This window comes from Artemia sp. Qi Xiang Cuo, chromosome 12 (genome assembly GCF_049724085.1).
Source record: "Artemia sp. Qi Xiang Cuo chromosome 12, ASM4972408v1, whole genome shotgun sequence".
NCBI lineage: Eukaryota > Metazoa > Arthropoda > Branchiopoda > Anostraca > Artemiidae > Artemia > Artemia sp. Qi Xiang Cuo.
In genome coordinates, this window is record NC_142805.1 from 9,397,027 (window position 1) to 9,409,526 (window position 12,500).

Here is a 12,500-nt window from a genome sequence, read left to right on the forward strand (position 1 = left end):
ATACAGGCTGAACACTTTGTTACATTTGATTAGCTGTAAGTTTTTAAATAATTTGTATAAAAATCTAGTCTTGGAAAGTTCAGAAGTATTCTTGACAGAAAATGTACAAGATTGGGGACATGCTGGAAACAAAATGGTGTTATGGTTTATTATTTTTTTGATGATACAAAATTTTGCAATTGCTGTTTCAGGGTTCTATAAATTGAACAGGTCAATTCATCTTATTTTAGTAGAATTCATAATGGAGTTTTTAGCTAATTCTTACAGAAATTAAATTCTCATTTGCTTATAAGTTCTTGAATTAAATCACAAGATGATATGTGTAATATTTGCTTTGTAATATTTACTTTTCATGTATTTTTCTTTTTCGTTGCATTAAGGGTTCTCGAGAAATTTATTCTTATTTTATTTTTTTTTTATCTCTCCATCTTTTCCTTTTGTTTTTTTTGTTCCTTATTTTTTTTGTATTTTCTCCTTTGTTTTCTATCCATGTTAACATATAGTTTTTATGTATTCAGTATCTTCAGCTATGCTCTCTACTAGAATAATTTCAAACAAAACAAAACATTTAAACAAACACTGAAACTATTTAATAATAATTATTTATTTTATTTAATACTATATTCATAAATTGCGGAGGATTTTTGACGTTGGTGCCTCTAAAGAGGCAGCCTCTTTCTGTACTGCAAATAGCCTCTAATATTTTTAATATTTCCTTTTCTGTTCTTCTTTTCAAAAATTTCACAGAAGAGAGAAACGAGAACAATAACAGCTAGTGAAAAACAGAAGAACAATTATGCAAATATTTTGGTTGAGACCTCTGCTCAACCATCTTCAGTGCAGAATAATAATAAAAAAATACAGATAAAAGTCCAAAGGACAATATAAAAACAGAACCTCAAACAAACACTGAACTATAATTAGGACCTTTTCGAAGCAACGATGAAAGGGTAACTGAAAAATGTTTGCGATTTTTTGTTTTGTCATGATTAGCCAGTGTGGTCTCAAAAATTATTTAGAATAGTTTCAAACATTTTTGTAATGCTGTATACAAGATTAAAAAAAAAAAAAATTGTTTCTAGAGACGTAAAGATTTTCTTTTTCATTTAAGCTGTATTTAATACTTTATTATTCAATTTCATTTAATAATAATTATTTATTTCATTTAATACTGTATTCATATATTGCAGAGGATTTTTGACGTTGGTACCTCTAAAGAGGCAACCTCTTTCTGTACTGCAAATAGCCTCCAATATTTTTAATATTTCCTTTTCTTTTCTTCTTTTCGTTTCTTCTTTGTTTCAATGGCTTATGCTTCCTTCTGCTTTGTTAGTTGGTTCTTATATGTATGTCAATATTTATTTTTTACTTACTCAGTTTCTTCAGCTTGTTCCTACTGGAATCATTTCATAATTTTTTGTATACATATCCCTTATCTTTTTGTTCTTTGTATAAACAAAGCATGTGAATATTCTAATGTTTCAGAACCATAAAACTTCTATTTCGTTTTAGTATAAATATATTATTTTCATTAATTGTGGAGGAACTATGGATCTAGTAGAATCTTTGCAGCCTGATGAAGATATACAAATATTCGTGGCTGACAACCACTTACCTACTGACGTTAATAATATTTACAATACCGGCCAGGTTGGTTTTTAAAAATTTTTAAAAATTCAAATAAATTGTAAATTTTTTAAATCTTGTTACGAAGAATGACGCTTAGGTATGAGAATGTGATAGGCTTTGTCTGAATATCTCAGTATCATGAAATATCACGTATCTAACATTTGTATGAGATACATTAATTGTTTATGTTAATTAAATATGTTAATTGTTTTTGTTAATTGCTTGTTTGTCATTTATATAGGCCTTCCTTAATTTTATTTTATGTACTTTATTATGTGGCATTTAATGTCTATTTGTAATGGGTAATGTCACAATATTAATATTAAGAAGACTAAGTTGCTAAGACTAGGGATAAGCAAAGGTAAAGAAGTAAATGTTGGTTAACGAGAACATTGATCAAGTTGAAAGCTTCATTTACCTAGTTAGTATTATTAGTAAATACGGTGGATCCAGATAAGATGTTAAAAGTAGAATTGCCAAGACCCAAGGTGTTTTTTTTTCACAGTTAAAAAAAGTTTGGAAGAATAGGAATATAAGTCTGCGTACCAAGATTAGAATATTGGAAGCCAGAGCAATGACATTGGTCAGGTATGGTTCTGAATCTTGGGCACTGTGAAAAACGGAAGAGGATGTGCTAGATATTTTCAGAAAAATTGCCTACGGAATGTTTTGGGTACCCGACTAACTGGACCCTATTTCAAATAGTAAATTGTATGAAAAATGTGGGCCAATCTCGCTTTCATGGGCTATAATGAGAGAAGGTTTAATATGGCTAGGACAAGCTTTGCAGGTGAAGAATGATAGATTGCCCAAAGTCGTCCTTGTCGTTTAACCATCTTGGGCCAAACGAAAAGAAGGCTGCTCCCGAATGGGGTGGGATGATGTTGTAAGGAAAGCTTTAAGAGAAACGGGAACTTCTTGGGAGGGCGTGAAGAGGGAGGCTCTGAATAGATTGGGATGGAGGAGGAGTGTAAGTAGCTGTGTTGGCCTTAGGCGGCTTGGTCCTACAATGAGTTAGTAGCAATAGTAGCATTAACGGGTAATGAGATTATTTAATTCACCCTTCCATATATAATATTTTGGTAACATGAAATTTTACGGATATCTCCCAAACATCCAAATATCACATGTTCAGGATTATAGCTTTCATCTGATTATCTCTATTAAATGAAACGTAACTTACATCTAAATGTCACAGGTGAAAAGTATAGCCCCACTTGAATATATCGGCTACCATACATAAAGAATCACAGATATTTCAATAACAATTGAATTTCATCTATGAATGAAAAATAATTGCTTTTTTTGGAAGAATAAGATAATTTAAAGTATTAGAGAGGCATTCGGCTCTCCCATTTTACAGCGTATGCTCTGCAAGTCAGAAGCTTCAACCCTGTTATATCATGATGGTTTCCGTGCAAAAGAGTTGTTTTAAGATATACAACTTTTAAGCTTTGTAATATGTGTCATCTACAAAGCTATTGCTTGAACCCGGAGGTGTTTTTTTTTTGGGGGGGGGGGGAGGGGCACTTGCCCTGGGTGCAGAAGTTTTAGTGGCGCGAAATTTCAAATAAATAATCCAATGGTTATAATCATTTTGAAATTTTTGAAATTTTCATTTTGTCAAATTAAAGTAGAGGGTACAGATATACGTAAATAATTAATAAAACAAATTGAAAAATAACCAAACAATAATAATAAAAATGGTTAAATTAAATTAATTTATAATAATTCAATAATTTAAATAATGAATTAAAAAATATATAATTAATTAAATAACGAATCGACAATATTTTCTTTTTACTAAATTAACGTTTAGTGGTAGAAGATGGGGCGCTAATCAAGATTTCGACCTGGATGCAAGACAGGCCAGAACCGCCACTGATTGAATCAGTGGCGCCACTCATTCAATCAGTCACGTAAATTGTTTACTCTGAGCAATCTTGGTGTTCTCTCCTTCGTGAAATAAACAACTTCTGTCGAACTGCTGGATGCAATGCAATCTGTTTTTGCCTTGAAATATATCTTGAAGTGGCAACAAGCTCCATAAACAGCTTTTAAATAGGAAGAGAAGTGCTGATCTGTCCCCTGCTTTATGGGATTGGTTACTAGATTTTTTTCTTCAAAAGAATCCATATATTGTATGCTCTATATGCAAGAAAAATGGTAATATATCAAATTAAAATTCGCAAAATATACTTTGTGTATAGTTTTTTTGATTTTTGTGATGTTTTGTTTTTGAAGCATTAAACATTGCTTTGTTTAATATAAAAAATCTAATAGTAAAATATACAAATTATGGTACCTGTTAATTAAACGAGACACATTCAATAATTACGCTTAGATTAGATCTGAGAAAACCGGTTTCATAGCCATACAGACAAAGGACAGAATAGATGGGGAATATATCATTAGGGGCGGGGAATGGGGGTAAAGTATAGCGGGTCTGCATGCAAAATGTGTTAGCTACAATTATTCTGCATATTATGAAGTAAGAATTGTTTTCTAACTTCACGCTGTCCAAATACTTTACCCCCCCCCCCCCCCCCTAATGTGAAAATATATAGCCCGAATTATATATTTCTCATCTATTCTGTCACTTGTCTTTGTGGCTATGAAACTGGTTTTCTCAGATCTAACCTAAGCGTAATTCTTGAGTGTGTTTCATTTGATTAACAAGTACCAAGATTATTAACAAATAAATTGTTGGAGAGTTCAGCAAAGGATGGATAAGCTTTCTGTTTTGATTCTGCAATTAGCATGCACTTGATTGACGGTTTATAGGATTAGTACTAAATACATGTTTATTGAAAAGAATTACACGTATGGAAACCTAATGAATCAGAAATTATAAGAGAGACTGCCACAACCAACCTGGATTGGTCTGCTACAACCAACCTGCCACTTGAAGGGACTGCCACAACCAACCTGGAGGTTGGTTTCCAAATAAATTGTTGGAGAGTTCAGCAAAGGATGGATATGGTTTCTGTTTTGATTCTGCAATTAGCATGCACATGATTGACGGTTTATAGGATTAGTACTAAATACATGTTTATTGAAAAGAATTACACATATGGAAACCTAATGAATCAGAAATTATAAGAGAGACTGCCACAACCAACCTGGATTGGTCTGCTACAACCAACCTGCCACTTGAAGGGACTGCCACAACCAACCTGGAGCTTTATCTTCAACTTTTTTGGCATTGATTATAACCCTTCCGCATAGACACCGCCATTTGAAGGAAACATCTCTTTATCTCATTTTCGAGACTGTATAGACTTATGCTGTTTAATGAGTTTATGTAGATAATTTTGAAGACCACACTGCCTTTCCATGACGACATATAAAAGTTCAAATAAGGATAATTTATTCAAATCATATAGATTAAAGTTCATTTCACCCAATGCTATTAACCTCTCTCCAAGAGTTAGTTCATTCGATGCTAACGAACCGGATCCAGGAAGGTCAAAGAGACTCGCTTACGTTTTTGCTTTGGAAAGAATAAGATTATTAAACAATATGTTTTATTTTATTTTGTATCTAAATTATTGTTTTTAATTTTTTTAGTTTAGTATGACTACTGATGACGGTCACTGCATATGTGACCGAAATATCTAGTATTCTGTAAAATTTATCACTGTCTATTTAAAGGATTTTATCCCTATTTGAACTTTTATTTATCGTAATGAGTTTATGAATTTGGTATTCCCTCTTCAATAATATTCCACGAAAAAAGCCGTGCCATCAATCAGGCCCAAAAAGATACACCACTAGTCTTTATTGGTTTTGGTCCCAAGAATTGGCCCTTGAAGCACAACTAAGCCTCTGATTCTGATTGGTGCTTAGATAGTATTTTTTCTCATAACAACGCCGAGTTGAAGGGAAATATTTTCCATTTGTTGAGAGTGTATTCCCTTCACACGAGTTAAAGATTTTAGTGTCCACCTTTCTTCTCTTTTCCTTTTACACCTCTAATGTCTCCTCCCTCTGTCTCTCTGCATTTCTTTCTTGTATAGATTCATATACTATATGTTGCTTTATATCCTCTATTCTTTTCTATAAACTGGAAATAGATGATATAAGGATTGTATTAATTTATGTTAATTAATGAGTTAATTAATTTAGTATTTCCTCTTCTCTGTCTATCATGTACTTCCTTTCTGCATTTCTGTCTATTTGTCTCTGTGTAAAACTTATAACACAATATTCCGTGAAAAAAGCCATAAGTCATCAATCAGACCCAATAAGAGACACAACAAGTCTAGTATTTTCTGATTAAAGACTATACTCTGACTGTATATACAAGTATCCAGGCATATATATTTTTCTTTTTTATGGGGGGGGGGGAAACAATCTACACTTACACTTTTATATTTATTTTGTATATACAACGCTCCTCTGTTTCATATTAAAATATTCTTTATGTCTACTTTTATGGGCGTACGTAGCTTCTTGTCTAGGGGGCAGTCGTTTCTGTGATGAAGGGCGAGGGAGGGGGGGGGGGGCAGCTGAAGTTATATTGTCAGTTCACAAAACCTTACATTGCCAGCAACTTCTATCATGCCTATGAAATCTTAATAATAAGAAATCACCAAAAAACATCAGCAGGCTTCAGCATTAATCTTCTTGGATTAGAGCTAAATCTTTCCAAGACATTATGGATATTTGCTTCTTTTTTACTTTTATTCTGTCATTTCGGGTGTTTATTTCCAACTTTTCGAACCATCTACCTTTTATCAACTGCTTTTTTAGCCATCTAAATTTTTTCAACTGCTTTTTCAACCTTCTGCTTTTTCAACCATCTGCTTTTTCAACTACATATAGTGCACATTTGAAGTTCTAGGGTTCTTTTCCTATTTTTCAATATATCTATGGCTACAGTAAGGCATATGTGTAACCCGAATGTCCAGATTATTGTTGGGTTTAAAAATTCTTTTATAAATAAAAGGTTTAAGGGAGGTATTTAAATATTTACATAGCTCCCCTCCTACTTCGTTCACATTTGTGACTCAGGGTACTTACAGAGGGAGACTCCCTTGGTTAGTATTTTTTCTCATAACAAAGCCAAGTCGAAATAACATTTTCCATTCGTTGAGAATATGTTCTCTTCCCTTGAGTAAAATATTTTAGTAGCCATCTTTTCTGTTTTACTCGTTTTGAACCACTCCTGTCTTCTCCCTCTTTCTCCCTGGATTTCTATTCTAGTATAAACTTATTTTCTGTAAGCTTTTGTATCTTCTATTCTTGCCTGTAAGGTGAAAGAAGATACTATTTGGTATCTTCAAATCTCTTCTATACTTAAAAAAAGCAAGTTGATAGATTTGAGTTTGTAACAGTTCGTAAAATATTATAAAATATATAATAAAATCTTAATATATAAATCTCAATAAAATCTAATATATATTGCAGAAATATTATAACATATGCTTATGGAAAAAATAAGCAGACAATTTTTTTTATCCCTTTTTTATTTTTGTTTAGAAGGTAGATTGTGTAATATTTTTACTTCCCCCAATATTGTATATACTTAACCTACGAATTTTATTAATAAAATTTGCATAGGGAGCACATAAGACCGTTTTTCAGAACTCATAGAAAAATTTTTCATCCCTTATATTTTAATTTTTTGTTTAGAAGATTTTGTGATTTTAATATTTCCCCAATGTGTGCATTTATCCAAGATTATTCGCTTAGATAAAACTCCTATTGAAACCAAAGGCCTCTGACAACATTCCCGATTTTGATGATATATTCCAAGCGGATGAATCAGAAGAAGAAGAAGGGGAGAGAAGTGATGAAGATATATTTGCGGAAGACGAAGACCGACCTCGAAAGAAAAGCAGATTTGATGAAACTGCCATTTTAAAAAGGCGAGAAAGGCGTCTTTGGGAGGACAAGAGAGACAAAATACTTGATGATTATACTCAGTCTACATATTATGGCGAATCTGTAAGCGGTTTTTATCAATAATTACGTTTTTTAATCATTCTACATAATTATTCAGTCTACATATTATGGCGATTCTGTAAGCAGTTTTTATCAATAATTACGTTTTTTACTCATTCTACATAAATATTCAGTCTACATATTATGGCGATTCTGTTAGCAGTTTTTATCAATAATTACGTTTTTTACTCATACATAAATACTCAGTCTACAAATTATGGCGATTCTGTTAGCAGTTTTTATCAATAATTAAGTATTTTACTCATTCTACATAAATATTAAGTATACATATTATGGCGATTCTGTTAGCAGTTTTTATCAATAATTACGTTTTTTACTCATTATACATAAACATTCAGTCAACATATTATGGAGATTCTGTTAGCAGTTTTTATCAATAATTACGTTTTTTACTCATACATAAATACTCAGTCTACAAATTATGGCGATTCTGTTAGCAGTTTTTATCAATAATTACGTCTTTTACTCATTCTACATAAATATTCAGTCTACATATTATGGCGATTCTGTTAGCAGTTTTTATCAATAATTACGTCTTTTACTCATTCTACATAAATATTCAGTCAACATATTATGGCGATTATGTTAGCAGTTTTTATCAATAATTACGTTTTTTACTCATACATAAATACTCAGTCTACAAATTATGGCGATTCTGTTAGCAGTTTTTATCAATAATTACGTATTTTACTCATTCTACATAAATATTCAGTCTAAATATTATGGCGATTATGTAAGCAGTTTTTCTCAATAATTACGTTTTTTAATCATTATACATAAATATTCAGTCTACATATTATGGAGAGTCTGTTAGCAGTTTTTATAAATAATTACTTTTTTTAATCATACATAAATAATCAGTCTACAAATTATGGCGATTCTGTTAGCAGTTTTTATCAATAATTACGTGTTTTAATCATTCTACATAAATATTCAGTCTACATATTATGGAGATTCTGTTAGCTGTTTTTTATCAATAATTACGTTTTTTACTCATTCTACATAAACATTCAGTCTACATATTATGGCGATTCTGTTAGCAGTTTTTATCAATAATTACGTATTTTACTCATACATAAATACTCAGTCTACAAATTATGGCGATTCTGTTAGCAGTTTTTATCAATAATTACGTCTTTTACTCATTCTACATAAATATTCAGTCTACATATTATGGCGATTCTGTTAGCAGTTTTTATCAATAATTACGTCTTTTACTCATTCTACATAAATATTCAGTCTACATATTATGGCGATTCTGTTAGCAGTTTTTATCAATAATTACGTTTTTTACTCATACATAAATACTCAGTCTACAAATTATGGCGATTCTGTAAGCAGTTTTTATCAATAATTACGTTTTTTACTCATTCTACATAAATATTCAGTCTACATATTATGGCGATTCTGTTAGCAGTTTTTATCAATAATTACGTTTTTTACTCATACATAAATACTCAGTATACAAATTATGGCGATTCTGTTAGCAGTTTTTATCAATAATTACGTTTTTTACTCATTCTACATAATTACCCAGTCTACATATTATGGCGATTCTGTAAGCAGTTTTTATCAATAATTACGTTTTTTACTCATTCTACATAAATACTCAGTCTACATATTATGGCGATTCTGTTAGCAGTTTTCATCAATAATTACGTTTTTTACTCATACATAAATACTCAGTCTACATATTATGGCGATTCTGTTAGCAGTTTTTATCAATAGTTACGTCTTTTACTCATTCTACATAATTACCCAGTCTACATATTATGGCGATTCTGTAAGCAGTTTTTATCCATAATTACGTTTTTTACTCATTCTACATAATTAATCAGTCTACATATTATGGCGATTCTGTTAGCAGTTTTTATCAATAATTACGTTTTTTACTCATACATAAATACTCAGTCTACATATTATGTCGATTCTGTTAGCAGTTTTTATCAATAATTACGTTTTATACTCATACATAAATACTCAGTCTACATATTATGGCGATTCTGTTAGCAGTTTTTATCAATAATTACGTTTTTTACTCATTCTACATAATTACCCAGTCTACATATTATGGCGATTCTGTTAGCAGTTTTTATCAATAATTACGTTTTTTACTCATTCTACATAATTACCCAGTCTACATATTATGGCGATTCTGTTAGCAGTTTTTATCAATAATTACGTTTTTTACTTATTCTACATAAATACTCAGTCTACATATTATGGCGATTCTGTTAGCAGTTTTTATCAATAATTACGTTTTTTACTCATACATAAATACTCAGTCTACAAATTATGGCGATTCTGTTAGCAGTTTTTATCAATAATTACGTTTTTTACTCATTCTACATAATTACCCAGTCTACATATTTTGGCGATTCTGTAAGCAGTTTTTATCAATAATTACGTTTTTTACTCATTCTACATAAATACTCAGTCTACATATTATGGCGATTCTGTTAGCAGTTTTCATCAATAATTACGTTTTTTACTCATACATAAATACTCAGTCTACAAATTATGGCGATTCTGTTAGCAGTTTTTATCAATAGTTACGTCTTTTACTCATTCTACATAATTACCCAGTCTACATATTATGGCGATTCTGTAAGCAGTTTTTATCCATAATTACGTTTTTTACTCATTCTAAATAAAAACTCAGTCTACATATTATGTAGATTCTGTTAGAAGTTTTTATAAATATTTAAGTTTTTTAATCATACATAAATAATCAGTCTACATATTATGGAGATTCTGTTAGCAGTTTTTATAAATAATTATGTTTTTTACTCATACATAAATACTCAGTCTACATATTATGGCGATTCTGTTAGCAGTTTTTATCAATAATTACGTTTTTTACTCATTCTACATAATTACCCAGTCTACATATTATGGCGATTCTGTTAGCAGTTTTTATCAATAATTACGTTTTTTACTCATACATAAATACTCAGTCTACATATTATGGCGATTCTGTTAGCAGTTTTTATCAATAATTACGTTTTTTACTCATTCTACATAATTAACCAGTCTACATATTATGGCGATTCTGTAAGCAGTTTTTATCCATAATTACGTTTTTTACTCATTCTACTTAATTACCCCGTCTACATATTATGGTGATTCTGTAAGCAGTTTTTTATCAATAATGACGTTTTTTACTCATTCTACATAATTACTCAGTCTACATATTATGGCGTTTCTGTAAGCAGTTTTATCAATAATTACGTTTTTATTCATTCTACATAATTACTCAGTCTACATATTATGGCGATTCTGTAAGCAGTTTTTATCAATAATTACGTTTTTTACTCATTCTACTTACTTGCTCAGTCTACATATTATGGCGATTCTGTAAGCAGTTTTTATCAATAATTACGTTTTTTTACTCATTCTACATAATTACTCAGTCTACATATTATGGTGATTCTGTAAGCAGTTTTTATCAGTAATTACGTTTTTTACTCAGTCTACATAATTACTCAGTCTACATATTATGTCGATTCTGTAAGCAGTTTTTATCAGTAATTACGTTTTTTACTTAGTCTACATATTATGGCGATTCTGTAAGCAGTTTTTATCAATAATTACGTTTTTCTTGTCAGTGGTTGAAAGCTTATAGTATTTAATTTGTAAGGAATGTTATTATGTGTTCCCACCTTTTCAGGAATTGTGTGCGTGTATAGGGTCTCAAGATCACATACAGAAACTGTGCGTTTGGGCGTGTTTGATAGATAGTCAGATATCAAACATAAATACGATCAGTTTAAAAGATGATCAAACATCAATAATCAGTTTGTGAGATTTTAGTGGTCTTAAAATTAAGTGGTGATCATGGCCTCTCCTTCTTTGAACAGGAAATGCTCCAAGGATGTTATCACCGTCATTACAGTCTAGGAGGTTCTGACTAGAAACTGATATAAGGAGAAGCTGGTTCTGAGATGTGAAATGAAGTTTGTCACCTATGGGACTACTTAGGGAAAGGGGCGAGGAGCCCTTTGAGAGGCTGGGCCTGTGGTAAGCTATTGGTGAAGTGAAGACCAACCTAGAAAAAACGTAGATTTTGCGAAACTGCAATATTAAGGTGAGAAAGATGTGACTGGAAGGACAAGACAAACAAAATGCTTCGTGTTTATACCCAAATATACGATTATGCCCAATTACGATATACCCAATATACACTATTCGGTGATTGTTTAAGCAATTTATGGTGAAAAATTAGGCGCTCGGTGTAAATGGTAGGAGGCATATAACACGCTCGGAATTTTAATCTGCATTTTTAAGTTTCATAAATTATGTGTGTATGTGTTTTTTGTGTTTGCATTTGTTTATATTCGTATGCGCGCCCGGGTATGTGTATATGTAAAAAATAAAAACGTTCTAACTTCTTTAATTTACGCCCAATACACTTACGACTGAGTTTTCAAAACTTGACAAAGCGTTAACGCCAGGCAATTTTATTTTAATACTTGAAAAAAAATCTGTTTGTTATAGAAATTTCCCGTGTATTAAATTTCTAAAATTTATTGTTATACTTTTAGCTAATTGTTATTAAAAACCTTTGCTCAAACTTCTGAAGAAACTGCTCTAGCATCTCCATGTTTACCTGTCATTCATATGTTACTAGAACATGCCTTTCCAATGTGGCGTCCTTGTTCTTCATAAGAGCTCAGCAATTAAAGCAAAACTACTCAGATGCTTCCTGCCGGGGTTATTTGCAGTATTTCTTATTCCTTATAAGAAATTATGTGCAGTATTTCGTGCAATTGTGTGCATTATGTATTTCATGAAATTATGTGCAGTATTTCAGATTATGTGCAGTATTTCAGATTATGTGCAGTATTTCCAGGGTAGTATTTCTTATTCCTTCCTGTTCAAAACTGCCCAATCACCGTGAA

General features: G+C 31.2%; 1 protein-coding gene across 1 annotated transcript in view; it reads left to right on the top strand.

The window, feature by feature from the left end:
* Cdc45 (cell division cycle protein 45) overlaps nucleotides 1-12,500 on the top strand; it is a 63,765-nt gene that overhangs the window by 11,253 nt on the left and 40,012 nt on the right. The window contains exons 3-4 of the mRNA XM_089097784.1: nucleotides 1,513-1,650; nucleotides 7,327-7,581. Of these exons, the coding sequence (XP_088953910.1) occupies nucleotides 1,513-1,650; nucleotides 7,327-7,581 (393 nt within the window). The remainder of the gene's footprint in view (nucleotides 1-1,512; nucleotides 1,651-7,326; nucleotides 7,582-12,500) is intronic.